A 19,812-nucleotide genomic window follows, 5' to 3' on the forward strand; every position below is an offset into this window, starting at 1 on the left:
ATCCGAAACAGGCTCCAGGCTCTGAGCTGTCAGCACAGAGCCCAACACGGGGCTCGAACCCACAAACCGCGAGATCATGACCTGAGCTGAAGTGGGACGCTTAATCGACTGAGCCACCCAGGCGCCCCTATAAGTGGTACGTTAAATCTTCACTCTTTCTTCAAACCCTTCCTGTGGACCTGAACTCCCTACTCTTTGGCCTCCCCTAGAATCCCAAGCAGTGCCTTATCTACTGTAGTCATGAACATCTGCATCAGGTCCTCAAAACAGCCCCAAATATCACACTCCAGTTTCAAGTGGAACTCAGAGCAGGTGTAGAAGTTACAATTAGGTTCATCAGCAAATAACAAACACCGATTTCCAGGCTCCTTCTGAGCCATCAGCACAGAGCCCGATGTGGGGCTCAAACGCACAGACTGTGAGATCATGACCTGAGCCGAAGTTGGACGTTTAACTGACTGAGCCACCCAGGCGCCCCATGTTGGCATTATTCAAAATACGTTACTAAAAGTTTAAGATGTTAAGTGAAATCGCCAACATAACCAGCAAGAAAATAACAATATACAGAAAAGGAAAGAAAAGGATCAAGACTGTACACTATAAAAAATCAACTAAATACACAAAAGGCAGTAATGGAGAAATCGAGGAACAAAAACCATATAAGTCATAGAAAACAAATAGCAACAAGGCAGAAGTAAGTCCTACCTTATCAGTAATTACTTTAATATTAATGAATTAAACTCTACTATTAAAAACATCTGAGATTGGCAGAATGGGTAAAAACACGTGATCCGTTTATATGCTGTGTATAAGAAAGTAACTTTAAACACAAAGACACAAAGAGGCTAAAAGTAAAAAGAACAGTCTATGCAAATAGTAATCACAAGGGAGGTGGGATGGCTGTAGTATCTGACAAAATAGATTTTAAGTTAAAAAAATATTACAAAAGACAAAGAAAGATCTATGTTGACAAAATCTTCAATCCATCTAGAAGGTACAACAATTATACACAAGCCTAAAAATGGATTCCCCAAATACATGAAGCAAAATCTGACAGGACTAAAGGAGGAAATAGTTCTATAATAATAGTTGATTTCAAAAACCGACTATCAATAACATATAGAAAAAAGAGACAGAAGGAAGATCAATAAAGAATTAGAGGACTTGAAGAATACTATAAACCAACTGGGTCTACAGACACATACAGAGCACTTTGCCCAACAACAGCAGAATACACATTTTTCTCAAGTACATATGGAACGTTCTCCAGGACGGACTCTAAGTTAGGTCACCAAACAAGTCGTAATAAACTTAAAGAGTCTAAAAGTATATGTAGTATCTTTTCCAATCACAACGGGATGAACTAGAAATCAGCAACAGAAGGAAAACTAGAAAACTCACAAATGGGTGGAAAGTGAACAACAGACTCTTAACCAATAAGTCAAAGAAGAAATCACAAAGGAAATTAGAAAATACCTTGGGAAAAATGAAAACAACATGATGCACCAACAGTTATCAGATGCAGCAAAAGCAGTGCTCAGAGAGAAATTCTTAGCTGTAAGAGTCTACATTAAAAAAGAAGAATGATCTCGGAGCACCTGGGTGGCTCAGTCAGTTAAGCATCCAACTCTTGATTTTGGCTCAGGTCATGATCTCACAGTTCATGAGCTCGAGCCCCATGTCAAGCTCTGCGCTGACAGTGTAGAGCCTGCTTGGGATCCTCTCTCTTTCTCTCTCTCTCTGCCCCTCCCCCACTTGCGCAGGCATGCACTCTTTCTCAAAAATAAATAATCTTTTTTTTTTTTTGAAAAAAGAAGAATGATCTCAAATCAGTAACTTAACTGTACACCTTAAGGAAGTAAAAAAAGGAAGAGCAAACCAAAACCCAAAGCTAGAATAAGGAAAGAAATGAAAAGATTAGAGAGGAGATAAATAAATAATAGAAGAAAAAAAGCAACAAAACCAAAAGTTGGTTCTTTGAAAAGATCAACAAAACTGACAAACTGTAGCTAGGGTAACTAAGGGGGAAAAAAGACTCAAATTACTAAAATCAGATATGAAAAAGGAGACATTACTATCAACTTTACAGAATTTAGAAAGATTACAAAAGAATACTATGGGGGCCCCTGGGTGGCTCAGTTGGTTAAGTGTCCAACTTCAGCTCAGGTCGTGATCTCGCAGTCCATGAGTTCGAACCCCACATCAGGCTCTGTGCTGACAGCTCAGAGCCTGGAGCCTGTTTCAGATTCTGTGTCTCCCTCTCTCTCTGACCCTCCCCCATTCATGCTCTCTCTCTGTCTCAAAAATAAATAAATGTTAAAAAAATTTAAAAAAAGAATACTATGAACTGGATAATCTAGATGAAACTCACACATTTCTAGAAACACACAAACTATCAAAACTGACTCAAGAAGAAATAGAAAATCTGAATAGACCTATAACAACAAGGAGAGTGAATCAGTGATCAAAACCTTCCCAACAAAGAAAAGACCAGGACCACATGGCTTTATTGGTTAATTTTACCACACATTTAAGAAAGAACTGACAACAATCCTTCTCAAATTCTTCCAAAACCTGAAGCAGAGTGAATACTTCCTGACTCTATGAAGCCAGCATTACCCTGATATCAAAGCCAAATTCATGACAAGAACAGAAAACTACAGACCAACAGTCCTTATAAATGTAGATGCAAAAATCCTCCAATACTGGATAACCAGATTCAGCAGCATATTAAAAGAGTTATATACCATGACCAAATGTAATCTATCCCAGGAACACAAGGGTGGCTCAATATATGAAGGTCAATCAGTGTAATATACCACATTAATAGAATGAAGGAAAAAACCCACATAATCACCTCAACTGATGGAGAAAAAGCATTTGACAAAAATAATATCTTTTCATGATAAAAACAGCCACATAAACCAGAAATAGAAAGGGACTTTCCCAATGTGATATAGGGTATAAGTGAAAAACCTGTATCTAACATCATACTTAATGGTGAAAGACTGAAACCTTTTCCCCTAAGATCAGGAACAAGACAAGGATACCCACTTTCACCATTTCTATTCAAGACAGTAATGGAAATTCTAACCAGAACAATTAGGCAAGAAAGGGAAATAAAAGGCATCCAAATTAGAAAGTAAGAGGTAAAACTAACTCCATGTGCAGATGACATGACCTTATATATAAAAAACTCTAAAGAATCCAAAACACTGTTAGAGAAAATAAACAAGTTCAATACAGTTGCAGGAGACAAAATCAACACCAAAAAAAAAAAAAATCAGTCATATGTTTATACATTGGCAATGAACAAGAAACCTAAGAAAATAATTTCATTGATACTAGCATAAAAAGCAAGAAAATAGTTGAAAAAAAATTTAACATTTAAGGACACGTAAGAGTTGTATACTAAACCCCAAAACATCACTGAAAGAAATTAAAGACCTAAATAAATGAAAAGATATCCATGAGATGGACTGTAAGACTAAAAATCATTAAGATGACTGGGGCACCTGGGTGGCTCAGTCAGTTAAGTGTCCGACTTTGGCTCAGGTTATGATCTCACGGTTTGTGAGTTTGAGCCCCTCATCAGGCTCTCTGCCGTCAGCACAGAGCCTGCTTCGGATCCTCTGTCCCCTTTCTCTCTGCCCCTCCCCTGCTCTCTCTCTCTCTAAAAATAAACTTAAAAAAATCATTAAGGTGACAATACTACCCAAAGCAATATATAGACTCAATGCAATCCCTATCAAAATCTTAATGGCATAAGTGAAAAAACACTTCCCAGTTTCAAAACTTATTACAAAGCTATAGTGGTACTGGTATAAGGACAGACATATAGACCAGTGGGATAGAATGAAAGGTACCAACACCATTCAATGAGGAAGGGACAGTTTCTTCAACAAATGATGCTGGTATAACTGAACATCCACATACAAAAAAAAATAAATTTGGACCCTTACCTTATACCATATATAAAAATTAACTCAATATAAACCAAAAGTCAAAATTTAAGAGTTAAAACTATAAAACTCTTCATAGAAACAGTAAGAGAAAGCTTCATGGCCCTGGTTTTGGCAAAGATTTCTTGGCCTAGGCAACAAAAGAAAAAATAGGTAACATGAATGTCATCAAAATTAAAGCCTTTGTGCATCAAAGGCCACCATCATAAAATAAAAAGGCAACCCATGAAATCGGAAAAAGTATTTGCAAATCATATATCTAGTAAGAGATTAATATCCAGAACATATAAAGAACTCCTACAACTTAGCAACAACATAAAAATAAATAACCCAATTCAAAAATGGGCAGAGGACTTGAATGAACTTTTCTCCAAAGAAGATGCCCATGAAAAGATGCTCCGCACCATCAGTCATTAGGAAAATGAAAATCAAAACCGTAATAAGCTACCACTTCACAAGTACTAGGATGACCACCAAAAAAGACAGCAACAGAAAATAACAAAGTATTAGAGAGGATGTGGAGAGACTGGAACGCTTGTGCACTGGGGTGGGAATGTAAAATATGGCAGCTGCTGTGGAAAACAGTTTAAGCAATTCCTCAAAAAGTTAAACAAAGAGGGGCACCTGGGTGGGGTCAGTCAGTTAAGCTCCCGACTCTTGATCTCGGCTCAGGTCATGATCTCGTGGTTCCTGAGATCGAGCCCTGAGTCGGGCTCTGTGCTGACAACACGGAGCCTGCTTGGGATTCTTTCTCTCTTTCCCTCTCTCTGACCCTCCTCCGCACGTGCTCTAGCTCTCTCCTCTCAAAACAAATAAATACACTTTAAAATAAAAGTTAAACTTGGGGGCGCCTGGGTGGCTCAGTCGGTTGTGGGTCCAATTTCAGCTCATGCTTCGTGGGTTCGGGCTCCATGTCAGGCTCTGTGCTGACAGCTCAGAGCCTGGAGCCTGCTTCAGATTCTTTGTCTCCCTCTCTCTCTGACCCTCCCCTGCTTGTTCTCTGTCTGTCTGTCTCTCTCTCTCTGAAAAATCAATAAACATTAAAAAATAATAAAATAAAAGTTAAACACAGAACTACCATATGACCCAGCAATTCCACTCCTAGGTGTATATTCAAAAGAACTGAAAACAGGGGCTCAATCAGATACTTGTATGTTCACGGCAGCATTATTCATAATAGACAAAAGGTGGAAACAACCCAAGCGTCCAGGAACTGATAAATGAATGAACAAAATGCAGAATGGAATACTATTCAGCCACAGAAAGGAATGAAGTTCATATATATGCTATGACATGGATGAACCTTGAAAATATTATGCCAAGCAAGGAGCGCCTGGGTGGCTCAGTCGGTTAAGCGTCCAACTTTGGTTCAGGTCATGATTCGCGGTTTGTGGGTTCGAGCCCCACGTCGGGCTCTGCGCTGACAGCTCGGAGCCTGGAGCCTGGAGCCTGATTCGGATTCTGTGTCTCCTTCTCTCTCTGCCCCTCCCCTGCTCGTGCTCTGTCTCTCTCTCTCAAAAGAAATAAATAATAACACATTTTAAAAAATTTTTTTTACAAGAAAATATTACCCCAAGTGAAATAAGTCAGGTACAAATAAGTCATACACGTATATGAAATGTCCAGGATAGGCACATTCATAGAGACAGAAACCCGATTAGAGGATACTGGGGAATGGGGGGCAGAGGAAGGAATGAGGCATTGCTGTTTAATGGGTACAGAGTTTCTATTTGAGGGGATAAAAAAAAATTTGGAAACAGCGGTGATGGCCACACAATTTTACAAATGCCATCGATGCTAGCGAATTGTACAGTTACAAATGATAAAAACGGCAAATATTACCATATGCATGCTGCCACAATAAAAAACATTTTAAACCACCATGTGGCTTATCAGCTAAATACACAATTGTCTGCAAACGTACTCACCTATCCCTTTGTGCTCCTTCCTGAAACAGGTCTTGCTGTGATTCAGGCAGATGTTTTCACACACGCAGTTTTCCCTCTCAGAAACTTCCCTGTCAGTGGGAATCTGCGGCACGAGAACCTGAAGGACCTTTCATGCGAAGCAGTGTTAAGGCACCTTCTTTTCGTTAGACAAGAGTATCTGTTAAATATTTCCATGGTGCCTACTATGTGTCTGGCGCCATTCTCGGGACAGAGGAGACGGCAGTGAACAAAAGACAGATATGCCTGCCCACCCAGTCATTCAGGCTTATGTTCTAACGTCTTTTGGAAGAGACTGATAGGCCTGTGGGAACCAGCATTGTAAGAGTAGCGAGACCCGGCAGTTCCACAGACCCAGTTCTACCTGCCTCCCCACCTCTGTGACAGTGACCTACAGACGAGGGAGATTTTAAGCACCTGCTCCCACCTGAGAAGCTGGCATGGCCACTCTGAACACCCTTTGGCAGTTCTTCTGGTTTTTTCCCCCTTAGCAACTGGTAGCCTCCTGCCATATCGTCTTGGTCAGGGCCGCGATAACAAAGCACCATAGAGCAGGTGGCTTATACATCACCGAAATGTATTTTTCCTCACAGTTCTGGAGGCTGGAAGTCCAAGATCAGGGTAGTAGAATGGTCAGGTTTCTGGTGAGAGTCTCTTCTGGGTTGCAGACTGCTGACTTCTCACTGTATACTGTATACATGGTGGGAGAGAGAACTCCCAGAGGTCTCTTTTAAAATCCCATTCTTTTCTAATCGCATTCAGGAGGGCTCCCAAAGGCCACAGCTCCTAATACTATCACACTAGGGGTTAGGATTTCAACATATGAATTGGGGGAGGCCCAACCAACCAATGTATACCACATATCAATGGGGTAACACCTGGAGTGTGGCCATTGGGATGAAAACGAACAGGCATTTTGGCCCCACTAGGATCCAAGGGCCCCAGGCCAATCTAGCACCGGAAAAGCCAGTCTTCCAAATTGGTCAGCCTCACTCCTTGCACCAGTACACTGGAGTTTGGGGCCAAGGCCCCAGTTAATAATAAAGGGACATCATGCTTTGTTTTATCCTCTGAGCATAGCTTTCCCTCGGGAGACCCCCTGGAAGCAGGGCATCGGGGCCGGATTCAGGTTCTGCCGTACCCTGGCCAAACACATCCTGAACCGTATTGATCTCGTCCTTTAGGGTACCCCCACTTACCAATCTCAAACGGGCGACCCTAAACAAATGAGGTGCTAGGCCTAACTTTCGATCTCTTTGTCTGGCAAAACGGGACCCATAACACGGCCAAACGGCTTAAAGTATGCAAAGTCCTGAACACAGTGCCTGGCCATCATAACAGGTGCTAAAAAAAAAAAAAAAAATAGTTGCTATTTTTCTACAGTTATTTAATTACAAGCAACACAGTGAATGTACTTTAAAGGGTGAAAACTTAAATACTCAACAACAGTGAGTTTCGAACTTCAACTTAAAACAACAAAAACAAAACCCTGCTACCGTAATGAAACACGGATTTCTGGGTCCCACTCTGAGGCCGGACCTCCTAGTTCTAACGAGCTCCCAGGTGATGCTGATAAGTGCATTGAGACAACTTCACAAACTCCAGATGAATACTCTCTCCAAACTGGATTACTTAAAACTTAGCAGCAGCAGCAGCAGCAGCAGCAACCAAACCGCATGCAAATTCTCCCACTTCTCTTTTCTGGATTATGTGGGAGAAAGTACTCATCAAATACTGCACCGGACGCTGGCTGGCTGCTTTCCACCCTGGTCCCCTTCCTCCAGCTAGACTTCACTGCCCCGCCTCTCTTCCAGTTAGACGTGGCCTCATGACCAAGCTCTGTCCAACAGAAGTGGGCAAAGTGACACGAACCACTTCCACACTTAGCACGCGGTCTTCCCGTGTGATCCCCTTTTTCTTTCCTCATTCACTGGCCGGAGAGAGAGGATTTCAAGGAAGCCAGAAAATGGAGGACACCTGGCTCCTGAACGACCACACCGAGAACCACCTGCCAGACCCTTGCACTGAACTCTTCTTATGTTAGGCCACCGAAATGTGGGGTTGGTCTGTTCTAACAGCTAGCATTACCCTAATACAAATATCCACATTGATTAAAAGCCAGGTAGCATGCTTTAACCAAAAGAGAAAAGTCTCCTAATACCTGTTCTCTTGCAAGTGGAAGAGAGGCAATTTTTCAAAAGGCATGTGAGCTTTAAAATGAAACCAAAAGGGGCACCCGGGTGGCTCAGTCGGTTAAGCGTCCAATGCCAGCTCAAGTCATGGTCTCGAGGTTGGTGAGTTCGAGCCCCGCGTCGGGCTCTGGGTGGACAGCTCGGAGCCTGGAGCCTGCTTCGGATTCTCTGTCTCCCTCTCTCTCTGACCCTCCCCCATGCTTTGTCTGTCTGTCTCTCTCTCTCTCACTCTCAAAAATAAATAAGCGTTAAAAAAATTTTTTTAAACCAAACCAAAAAATTAAAATTCAAAAGAAGTTACTGATTCTCAAGTCGTGAAAGCCTAACGTCATCTCATAGCAACTAACGTCAAACAGCATTCCTCAATTTCAGAGTTCAATGAGAGTAACGGGTTGTATACCGCCTCACCTGTACAACCTTTCAGGGAGGAAAGTTAACAGGTTACCAGCTAACAGGTTAGCAGGGAGGTTAACATCGTCCCCAGTCCTCTATTTTAATGAAAAATTTGAAACACACAAAAAAGTCGAAAGATGAATAGAAAACACACCCTTTCATCCACCACCCAGGTATAGCAAGTGCTAGCATTTTGCCATATTGGTTTCCTCTATATATGGGTGTGTGTATTTTTTTGACTGAGCTTTTTGAAAGTAAGCTAGCTGCATGTGTCAGGACTCATACACTTCACCCTTAAATAATTCAGCCTACAATTCCAATGAGTACGTACGTTCTCCTGTATAACCTCCATTATCTCACCTAAGAAAAGTATCAGTAATTCCCTAATGTCATCTAATACCAAGTCCATGTTCAAATATCCCTGATTGTCCCCCCAAACATTCTATAGCTTATTTTCATGAACCAGGAGCCAATCAAGCTTCCTGTGCTCTGACTGCTTATATTTGGTCTCTATGAGCTTAGAACATGGTCTTAGTCTGCTCAGGCTGCTAGGACAAAATACCATTGACTGGGCGGTTTAAACAACAAACATTTATTTCTCACAGTTCTGGAGGCTGGAAAGTTCAAGATCAAGGCGCTGGCAGATTCGGCGTCTGACTAGAGCCCTCTTCCTAGCTTGTAGATGGCTGCCTTCTCACTGTATCCTCACATGGTAGAGAGATAGGGGGCTCTTGTCTCTCCCTCTTCTTATAAGGGCACTAATCCCATCGTACAGGTTCCACCCTCATGACCTCATCTAAACCTAATTACCTCCCCCAAACCCGACTTCCAAATAGCATCACATTAGGGATCAGGACTTCAACATAGGAATCTTGGCTAGGGCAGGGGGAGGGTACTACAATTCAGTCTATAACAGACACTTATCCTGCCTTTTTGTTTCCCTTTGACACAGACTTGTTGAAGAGACCAGGACAACTTGTCTCGTAAGTTATCCCGTTATTTTGGATATGTCAAATTGCTTTCACTCGGTATTTGATAACTTGTTTCCCTCTCCCCTGTATTTCCTGTAAACTGGAAGATGTGCCTAAAACCTCGATTCGATTCAAACAGAACATCTGGAGGATGAATCCGACACGGGTAAAGCTGTAGAGCTTTACAAGGAGCAAGGATAAATTTGACGGCTCAGCTATAAGACAGTGACTGCCAGACCTTGCCACTACAAAGATATCTTCTTTCCTTCGCGATAGGCGAGTAACCTGTGGAGTTATCCTTGGCATCGTGTAAGTACCGTGTTCCCCAACAACTTCTCACCTAGGGCTTTGGAATTCCTTGAAAATCCTTATCTAAGGCGTTGGGGGCTGTGAGACGGTGGTTTTCTAGTGACATCATTCCAGAGAGGATAACTTCTGAAAGTTCTAAGAAACACTTTCAGGAAATGTCATTTTCTAATTTTAAGACACGTTTTACTTCCGTGTATTACTTTGAAATAACTAAAAGATTTCCCTGTGCCCAGAGATTTCAAAAAGAACATCCTGATAGCCAAGGAAAATGCTACCCAACCACATAACTATGTTCTTAGTTCTAATGTATTTTTTGCTACATAAGCGCTGTTTGCTTTTATTTTTACTTTTTTAACGTTTATTCATTTTTGAGAGACACGGAGAGACAGAGCATGAGCAGGGGAGGGGCAGAGAGAGAGGGAGACACAGAATGCGAAGCAGGCTCCAGGCTCTGAACTGTCAGCCCAGAGGCAGATGTGGGGCTCGAACTCACAAACTGTGAGATCATGACCTGAACTGGAGTCAGACACTTAACCAACTGAGCCACCCAGGCACTCTTTTTTAATTTTTTTAAACGTTTACTTATTATTGAAAGACAGAGAGAGACAGAGTGTGAGCAGGGGAGGGGCAGAGAGAGAGGGAGACACAGAATCCGAAGCAGGCTCCAGGCTCTGAGGCATCAGCACAGAGCCCAATGCAGGCTGGAACTCACAAACTGTGATATCACCACCTGAGCCGAAGTCGGAAGCTTAACTGACTGAGCCACTCAGGCGCCTCTGTTTGCTTTATGTTTAAACAACATTTCAATTACAAAAGTAACGTGTGCCAGTATGGTAGAAAATTCAGGCCATTCAGAAGAGTACAAAGGGAAAAGTAGCATCTGTCTTCCCTCTCTCCCAACAACGGTTTCCACAACCAAAGGATAACCACTGCTAAGTTTGTGTATCCTTCCAAAGAAGCACATATGTCACATAGAAATGTGTATACATCATGTTTGTATACACATATTCCATAATTTTTAAAGCATAAATGAGATAATACTATCCAGACCGTTCTGCCCATTTTTTTTCCCCACGGCAGTATGTGTGGACAGGGTAGGCATACTGTAAATATTTTCTAGGTATTAACAATTAGTCCACCCCCCCAAAAAAAATCAAATGTTCCTCATCCCTACTAACTGTATCCTAATGCATTTTTTTTAATTTTTTTTAACGTTTGTTTATTTTTGAGACAGAGAGAGACAGAGCATGAACGGGGGAGAGTCAGATTGAGGGAGACACAGAATCCGAAACAGGCTCCAGGCTCTGAGCTGTCAGCACAGAGCCCGACACGGGGCTCGAACTCACAGACCGTGAGATCATGACCCGAGCCGAAGTCGGTCACTTAACCGACTGAGCCACCCAGGCACCCCTCCTAATGCATTTTTAAATTACAGGGGTGCCTGGGTGGCTCAGTTGCTTAAGCAAACGACTCTCGGTTGCGACTCAGGTAACGATCTCACGGTTCATGAGTTCGAGCCCCACAATTGGCTGTGCGATGACAGTGGGGTGCCTGCTTGGGATTCTCTCTCTCTCCCTGTCTCTCTGCCCCTTCCATGTACGTGCTCGCTCTCTTACTCTCTCTCTCAAACTAAATAAATAAACTTTAAATAATTTACAGCAGGCCTCTACCTGAATTAACCTCAAGTAGCAAAGCTGGCCAAAGAATCACGAAGTCTAGAGTGAGAATGAGAATTCATATCTCCCAAGTGTTTAAGTATCAGACACTGCACTTGATCTTTATTGTATCTCAATAATATAATAATCCTGTGAAGTGAGGGATACTGTCTCCATTTTTGAAAAGAGGAAACCAAGACGTAGAGAGCTTACCCAATGCTACACAGCTTTATAAGTAACAGAGCCAGCACTTGAACCCAAGGTATCTGGTACCCAAGTGAGACCATGTGGAGCAGCCCCAAACTGGGGCCAAAGTGAGCGACTCAAACACACACACACACACACACACACACACACACACACACACATAAATGAGGGCTCCCGATTAACCAAGAACAGCGTGGTTCCAAGATGTGTGCTCACAAGGCTCAAACGTTAATTTTATGCTACTGTGCAGAGTCATATTTCCCCTTGCAGATTTCACCTATGAACCCACTCTCTCACGCTGCGCTTAGCAATTCGGCTCCAACAAAGCAACAATGAGCCCACGGTCCACAGAACCTGGAGGGGCTGACCAACGTGTACTTGGAAAGTTGATAGGCGTGGAGGAAGCGAGAAGCAGGTGGCAGGCTGCCACGGCCAAGTGAGATATTTTGGACCTGTATCAGTTGCCACAAAAACATTACGGGGGAAGTGGAACTAGCGTACGCATGAGAGAGAACCACAGTTAACTGACACAGTCTGTTTATACCACCTTTCCCTGCCTCAAACACTTGCTATTTCTGCTGCACAGACTTGCTGGGCCTGATAACTTTCAGATGGCACTTAGTCACGTACAGAGGCAGACAGCTGGGAGCTCCCTGCCCTGACAAAACAGGTCAGACTGGTGCCAGGTAAGCTCCTGGTCCACTGCCCTGCAGCTCCCATCAGGGCCTGGGGTGGGGGCTGCTTTCAACTTCCCTGGAGAGTCTGCTCTGTGGTCACCCTCCCTTATGGCTACCCGGGTCTGTTGTCAGGGAGGGGTGCTTGTAACCGTCCCTTGCAATTTAAATGTCGAGCATTCACTGTGTGTCTCTTATTGTCCTTAGATCCCTTGCATCTGAGCAAGCCCTTATTATGGGATCTATTTGTTGTGCACACCACTCCTAATATAGTATCAACTATTTGGGGGGGATAATGAAATAAAAAGGAGAGAGGGAAAGGAAGGAAAATCTCTTTCCCCACGCCCCATTTTGTCTCCATTCCAGGCACGGGGCTCCAGAAGTTCCAGGGGTACAATCCACAATTGAAAGGTCACAGAAAATCGGTAACATAATGTAATTTAAGTAGGGAGAAGTGGGCATCACACTGGATGATTTGAGAAGCATCTTAAAAATGCCATCACGAATGCCACAGAACGGAGGCAAGGACACGCTAATAGGTAATTCGGCTCCCATAATTCAAAAATCGAAAAGCACAAAAGAGTATACAGTGTATTTCCCTCCCACCTCATGTCACAGCCACCTAGCTCCTCCCCCACACACAAAAAAACAATGTTACTAGTCTATTGCCTGTCCTTCCAGAGATATTTTATACCAACAAATATATATAATCACAATTTATCTCAATATATGACTATATATAAATATATATTTACCATAACTCTTTATAAACATTAAAGCCTTCCCTTTCAGATTAAAGTGCCACTTAAATATTTTTTAAAGGGGCAGAATTTAACATTTTTTTTAATTTCGAACAGTTCTGAAACTTGCAGTTGAACTCTTTCACTCATAAAACTTTACCAACATTAAAAAAAAACCTGCCCCCATTTAAAAATTAAAAAAGCAGATACTGAACAAATGTTTCCTTACGTCTTTTTGTCCTTTATTACTCAGAGGCAACAGGACAATTACTCACTTCCTCTACTGATATCAAGAAATGAAATCTGTTTTCTTACTATTATTAACAAAGAGAAGTCCTGAAAATCTGTACTGTATTGACTTCAGCGCTCAAAGATTTTCATGCTGAATTTTTAAAAATCAGAATCCCTATCCCAACAGCCTTCAGGAAAGAATGAACAATTAGCTAATCAAATGACATTAGAATTCAGATGGGGCAGGAGGGCGCTAAAACAGAAAGAAGACTAAATATCCATGAGACAGAGAAACGTTTTCTCACAGTTACAGGCAAGATATCCACATCAAAATAGCAATATGTGGCATAACCTAGGGTATCACATATTGGCAGACAAAATATCTTCGTATATTTCGAAGTAACACTAAAACCCAAAGGCAGAGCAAAATTACACAGAATGTTATGAGACGATGTTGCCTTTTCTGAGCAAACATCAATTAAACCAGATTCCAGTTTCACAAAATGAAACACTACATTGCAGCACGGCCCCAGCGACTAAAAAACTGCAAGGAGTTGAAACAGTACACATCAGCAAAGGAAAATTCCACTATTGTTTGTAAGCCTCAAGATAACGGTGACTGCGCTAAGAACATGGAGTCGTCCTCAGGAAAAAAAAATATTTTTAAATCCTCATTTATTTTCCATGCACTTGAACATGTATTCGTGAGCCTGTCGAATCTACCCTCTAAAAGTATTTCACGCTGTGATTTAATGAATTGGATCTAGAGGCCATAAAATAAAAAGATTTTCATGGTTACCTATAGACATATAAGGGTAATCTTCATTTGCATTACGTCTCAGAGTCAACCACCCGAAATGACAACACGCTTCAACTCCCCACTCTGCTACCTGCTCAGTACACCTCCAGCTCTGGCCTCCGTCACTTGTCACCCACAGACACAAACCCCAGAGCTCAAGAATGGCCAGGTATGGAGGCCAAAGTCTGAGTTCACATCTGTAATTTGCAAAAGCCAAACTCGCTTTCAGACCTGGTCCTGTTTCAGTTAAAGATCTGTTTAGGCCTCCACCTCTTTAAAACTAGAGGGCCTCCCGACAGCACTCCATAACCTTGGAAGCCACCAGCCTGGGCTGTCAACGACCCATCAAAGACCCTGAGAAGCGAGGCCCAGGGCCAAGGGTAATTTTCACATTAAAGATTAAGGCATCAGCTTTCCATTCTTTATCAGGGAACCCTGAGTGGAAATTGAATGGAGAGATCCCTCCAGTAAAAGCAATGAAGTAGAATGCTCCCTATTGGGAATAGTCATGAAGCGGGCTCATCTATTTCACATGAGGATGCCAACCTGGGCCTTAACGCCACTGAATTCAATTCAAAAAGAGAATACTGGGTTCCAGTCTGGAGTCAGAATGGGGGGGGGGGGGCGGGGAGAGAGGGATGATTCAGATTACAGCCAACTGACATCGGTGTGACAACAGCAGATTGGTGCTGACCGCTCCGCGGGTAACACACCGGGTGCCATTAAATCCACAAAAAGATGATGGCATCAGCCCACCCTTCACAACAAAAGACGGCTGGCTCCAGGATTAAAACCACTACTTTTCCTCTTCATGCACTTATAAACGTGTCTTCAAAGTCAGGTCCGCGTTAAAATCTGAAGAACACAAATCTCGTCTTTGCTTGGAGAAGCCAAGTAACTGGGTAGAACGTCCCACCTGGACAGACGGGTGGGAGGCGTGCCCACATCCCCGACTAGGCCCGACCGTGGCAGTGCACCACACTGGATCCTGGACCGCGCTCATTTTTCACAGCGCTTCACACTCTGACTTTACCAAGAGACCCAGGAACGCGGATTTCAGAAGTGGGCGCCCACCCGGGGTGACCATGGATGTGTGCATCCATCAGGCCCCGGACGCCAAGAAACCCAACCCCAGAAACCCTCAGTCTTCGCCCCCACCCTCACTGTGGCCTGCCTCCTGGGGTGACGCGGTCCCCAAGGAAGTCACCCACCCTCTGCCGCCGCGGCACACGTACCCTGTTGAGCTGAACTGGGGCGGGAGGTGGGGGGAGGCGAGTGCGGAAGCACGATGCGGGGAGGGGGGCAGCGCAAAACAGAACCCGGTGGGCAGAACCAGGCCACCTCTGTGCCTTTCATTATCCTGGTTCCCCGATGGAGACACAGCGAAATGGGGTGGAATTCTTTTCAACGGGAATAGAAAGCCAGAAAAAATGCAGTTGACCTTGGGAACCAACCCCGTCGCAGCGGGAAACGGAAAAGAAACACGTTGGCAAGGGAAGGGGGGAGCGCAGCGCAGAGCGGGGCGGGGTGGGGTGGGGGCAGCGCAGCGGCCCGGCCGCCGGAGGGGTGTCGGGGTGGTGGGCGAGGTAGGGGGTGCTCACCGTAGATCATGGCCAGCCCGGTCTCGTGCAGGAAGCGCACCCGGCGGTGCTTGAAGAGCCAGATGGTGAGGATGGTGAGCGTGAGCAGCAGGATGAAGGTGAGCAGGCTCACGCTGTCTTGCCGGTGGCTCTCCTCCGCCTCCTTCTCAGTGGCGAGCTCCTCCATGGCGCTGCTGTCCTCGGCCGCCGCCCCAGAGGAGGAGGCCGAGGCCGCGGCGCGCAGCCCCCGACCCAGCAGCAGCGGCAGCAGCGGCAGCAGCAGCAGCCGCGGTGGCAGCGCCCGGGCCGCCCGGCCCCGGCCGAGGCGCGCCGCGTCACCAGGCTCCATGGCCCCAGGGCCGCCCGCGCCTCCTGCGCGCGGGGACCAGCAGTCCGCGCCGTCGGCGGGTTCCCGCGGCGCCGCCGACCTGCCCGAGTGGCCGTGGCCGCGGCCGCCGCAGCTCCTCCCCCCCGCGCGCGCCGGGCCGGGGCTGCGCCGGGAACCGCGTGGGGGAGGGGCGCGCGCAGTGCGCAGGATCCCCAAGCACCGCCCCCCGCCCGCGCACCTGTTCGGCCCCCAGCCGCGCCGCACCGCGCCGAGCGCCCTCCTGGCCGCCGAGGCCTACTGGGCCGGGGCCGTCCGACTCGGGGGCCGGGTCGCGGGCCCCGTGCCTCCCTGTGCGCCTCACCGGGTCCTGGCGTACCTGGCCAGGCCGTCCGGGGTCGCGGGGCCGTTCCTGGGCTGACGCCGCCGCGCTTCCTAAACGCGACGCCAGAGGTCGCCGGTGCCTGGCAGGAGCATCAGCTTGGATTCGCGCGGGCCGGCCGTGCGGTGTGGAGTCCTGTCTCTGGGGCCACCGCCAAGTGTTCGATCTCAGGCCGGTGTGTGGCTGCCCTGAGCCAAGGAACGAGGGGGCTCTGGGGGACGCGAGGATTCGCGAAGCAGGGTTACCCCCCTGCGCCTCTCTTTCCACGATCCCCACCCCCCCGTGCCTTCCAGTTTTGGGGGCTTAGCAGACTCTGCCAGGCTTCATTCAAACCTCTGCTCTAAGTCTGTCCCAAAGTGAGGCCTGATAAGGGGTTGGAATGGGGTGCAAGCATTAAAATATCTCCTTAACCACTTGGGGAATAGACTGACTTCTTATCGTGGACTGTGTAAGTAACCCTCTTTGGGGAACAAGGTTGAACCAGAAGGAACCACACACTTGCCAGGGGTGGGGGGTGGGGATTACCCTGGTGGCCCTTTTATGTTGACCTTCTGGTAGCCCCGGGAGTTTCGGGATGATTCTCAGGACGGCTCTGAGGAAAAAAATAGACTCTGGAACAATAACTTAGGAACTAGAATTTTCAATCCACCTTGTTCCCCTGGTCAAGGGAGAAAAGAGAGATTGAATTCTTTTCTTAAGATTTTTTAAAAAGTAATCTCTACACCCAACATGCAGATCGAACTTACAACCCCGAGATTAAGCATCACATGCTCTACCTACGGAGCAAACCAGGTGCCCCCAGAGAGATGGAATCTTTAATCACTGAATCCCCAGCACCTAACGCTGTGCTCATAAGTGTTCGTTGAACTGCTCTGAAATCCGTACCAACCTATTCATTGGGATTTTAGCTAGCATTGTTCCCTATTTGTCCAGACTATCACCCAGCCCCTGCAAAATTCCATATTCCTGAAGTTCCATGCAGGTTCCCAATGAAATTGCAAACACTGAAAACCTGGAGAGTCACAGAAAAAGTTATACAACAACAGGAAAACTAATTTCTGGAGATTCACTAAAATCCAGGTTTGCTGAAAACTGGTTATATTGATCATAATATTTAATATTACACCCTCTTGGGTTCCTGTAAGTCAAGGACAGCACTGCAGACTTCTTTTTTTTTAGTTTATTTATTTATTTTTGAGAGAGACAGAGACAGCGTGAGTGGGGGAGAGGCAGAGAGAGAGACAGAAAATCCCAAGCAGGCTCCATGCTGCCAGCGCAGAGCCCGACGCAGTGCTCAGACCCACTAACCGTGAGATCGTGACCTGAGCCGAAACCAAGAGTTGGATGCCCAACCAACTGAGCCACCCAGGCGCCCCTCTGCAGGCTTCTTAGTACTTACGGCAGATTGTATTTTCAAAAAATGCCCACAACCATATTTCCAATTTCACATGCCTCTCAGAACCTTGCCACTCCCCCATCAAGAGGTGGCATTTGTGTTCCCGCCCCCTTGAACTTCAGTGGACCCTGTGACTGCCTCAAAGAATAGAATATGGCAATAGAGACCACGTAACTCGTGAAACCAGGTCGTAAAAGACAGTCTAGCTCCCGCCTGACTCACTCTCACACTCTTGTTCTCCACTCTGGAGCCCTGAGCTTCCGTGTGAAGTATCTAGACCACAGCGAGCTGTGACACCTGTTAGAAAGGCTACCGTCAAAAAGACAAGGGATGACAAATGTGGACAAGGGTGTGGAGGAAAAGAGAGCACTTGTGCACTGTTGATACGAATGGAAATTGATACAGGCACTATGGAAAACAGTAAGGGGGGGGCCATCAAAAGATTAAAAATAGGACTACCATACGATCCAGAAATTCTACTTCTGGATATTTATCCGAAGCAAATGAAAGCAGGATCTCAAAAATACATCTTCATTCCCGTATTTATTACAGCATTATTCACAATAGCCAAGATAGGGAAACAGGTATCTGTCAATAGATGAATGGCCAAAGAAAATGTAATGTAGATAGAGAGATCGTGATATATAGACATAGTTACACACACGATGGAAAATTCAGCCATGCGAAAGTCATTTCTGCCATTTGCAGCAGCATAGATGGATCTTGGGGGGCCTGTAAGTCAGTGAAATAAGAGAAAGACAAACACTGTATGACCTCACTTATACGTGGGATCTAAAAAAGCTGAACTTGTAGAAGCGGAGAGTCGAATGTTGGCTACCAGGGGCTGAGAGGCGAGGTGATCGGGGATATGTTGGCCAAAGGATACAAACTTACAGTTATAAGATGAATGTGTTCTGGAGATCTAATGCGTGGCGTTGTGATGACAGATAGCAATTCTGTACCATATATTTGAATGTTGCTAAGAGAGTAGATCTTATATGTGGTCACCACAAAAAAGAGAAATGATAGGGCAGCTGGGTGGCTCAGTCGGGAAAGCGTCCAACTCTTGATTTCAGCTCAGGTCGTGATCTCACGGTTCGTAAGATTGAGCCCCGCATCGAGCTCCAGGCTGACAGCGCGGAGCCTGCTTGGGATTTTCTCTCTCCCTCTCTCTCTCTCTCTGCCCCTAGCCTGCTCACGTGTACATGCTCTAAATAAATAAATATATATATGTATATATATATATATATATTAAAAAAGAAATGGTAATTATGTGATATGGAGGTATCAGCTAACACTAAGCTTAAACTTGCACCGTGTTATATGTCAATTACATCTCAATAAAGCTGGAAAATGTTTAAAAATCTATCTGGAAGCTTCCATGCTAGAGAAACCATGGAGAGACAACACAGCAGTAGAGACAGACACCATAGGACCGGCAGCTTTTTCAGTGTTGCCAGCCCAGATACCACACCTGATGAGTGAGCCTTCAAATTCTTTTTTTTTTTTTTAATGTTTATTTATTTTGGAAGGAAATAGAGACAGAGTGTGAGCGGGGAAGGGACAGAGAGAGGGGGAGACACAGAATCCGAAGCAGGCTCCAGGCTCCGAGCTGTCAGCACAGAGCCCGATGTGGGGCTCGAACTTATGAACCGCGAGATCATGACCCGAGTGGAAGTCAGTCGCCTAACCGACTGAGTCACCCAGGTGCCCCTCAAATTCTTTTATTCCAAGCCTCCATCTTACTGTAAACCTCTGAGAGACACCCAAGGAAGAACTACCTAGCTGAGCCTAATCAATGTCTGAATCTATGAGGTAACAATTATTTGTGTTATTTTAAGCTACAAAGTGTGTGTGTGTGTGTGTGTGTGTGTGAGAGAGAGAGAGAGAGAGAGAGAGAGCCCAGCACGGAGCCCAACACGGGGCTCAATCCCACAACCATGAGATCATGACCCGAACCGAAATCAAGAGTCGGACGCTCAACCAACTGAGCCACCCAGGAGCCCCTAAGCTACTAAGTTTAAGTGTGATTTCTTCCATAGCAGTAGAT

At 45.2% G+C, this 19,812-nt stretch overlaps 1 protein-coding gene across 3 annotated transcripts in view; it reads right to left on the minus strand.

The window, feature by feature from the left end:
* SLC9A7 (solute carrier family 9 member A7) overlaps positions 1 to 16,008 on the minus strand; it is a 132,735-nt gene extending 116,727 nt beyond the window's left edge. For all 3 annotated transcript variants that reach the window (XM_042973843.1, XM_042973842.1, XM_042973844.1), the window contains exon 1: positions 15,681 to 16,008. In XM_042973843.1, coding sequence (XP_042829777.1) covers positions 15,681 to 16,008 — 328 coding nt within the window. The remainder of the gene's footprint in view (positions 1 to 15,680) is intronic.
* Between the last annotated feature and the right edge of the window lie 3,804 nt (positions 16,009 to 19,812).

This window comes from Panthera tigris, chromosome X (genome assembly GCF_018350195.1).
Source record: "Panthera tigris isolate Pti1 chromosome X, P.tigris_Pti1_mat1.1, whole genome shotgun sequence".
Taxonomy (NCBI): Eukaryota; Metazoa; Chordata; class Mammalia; order Carnivora; family Felidae; genus Panthera; species Panthera tigris.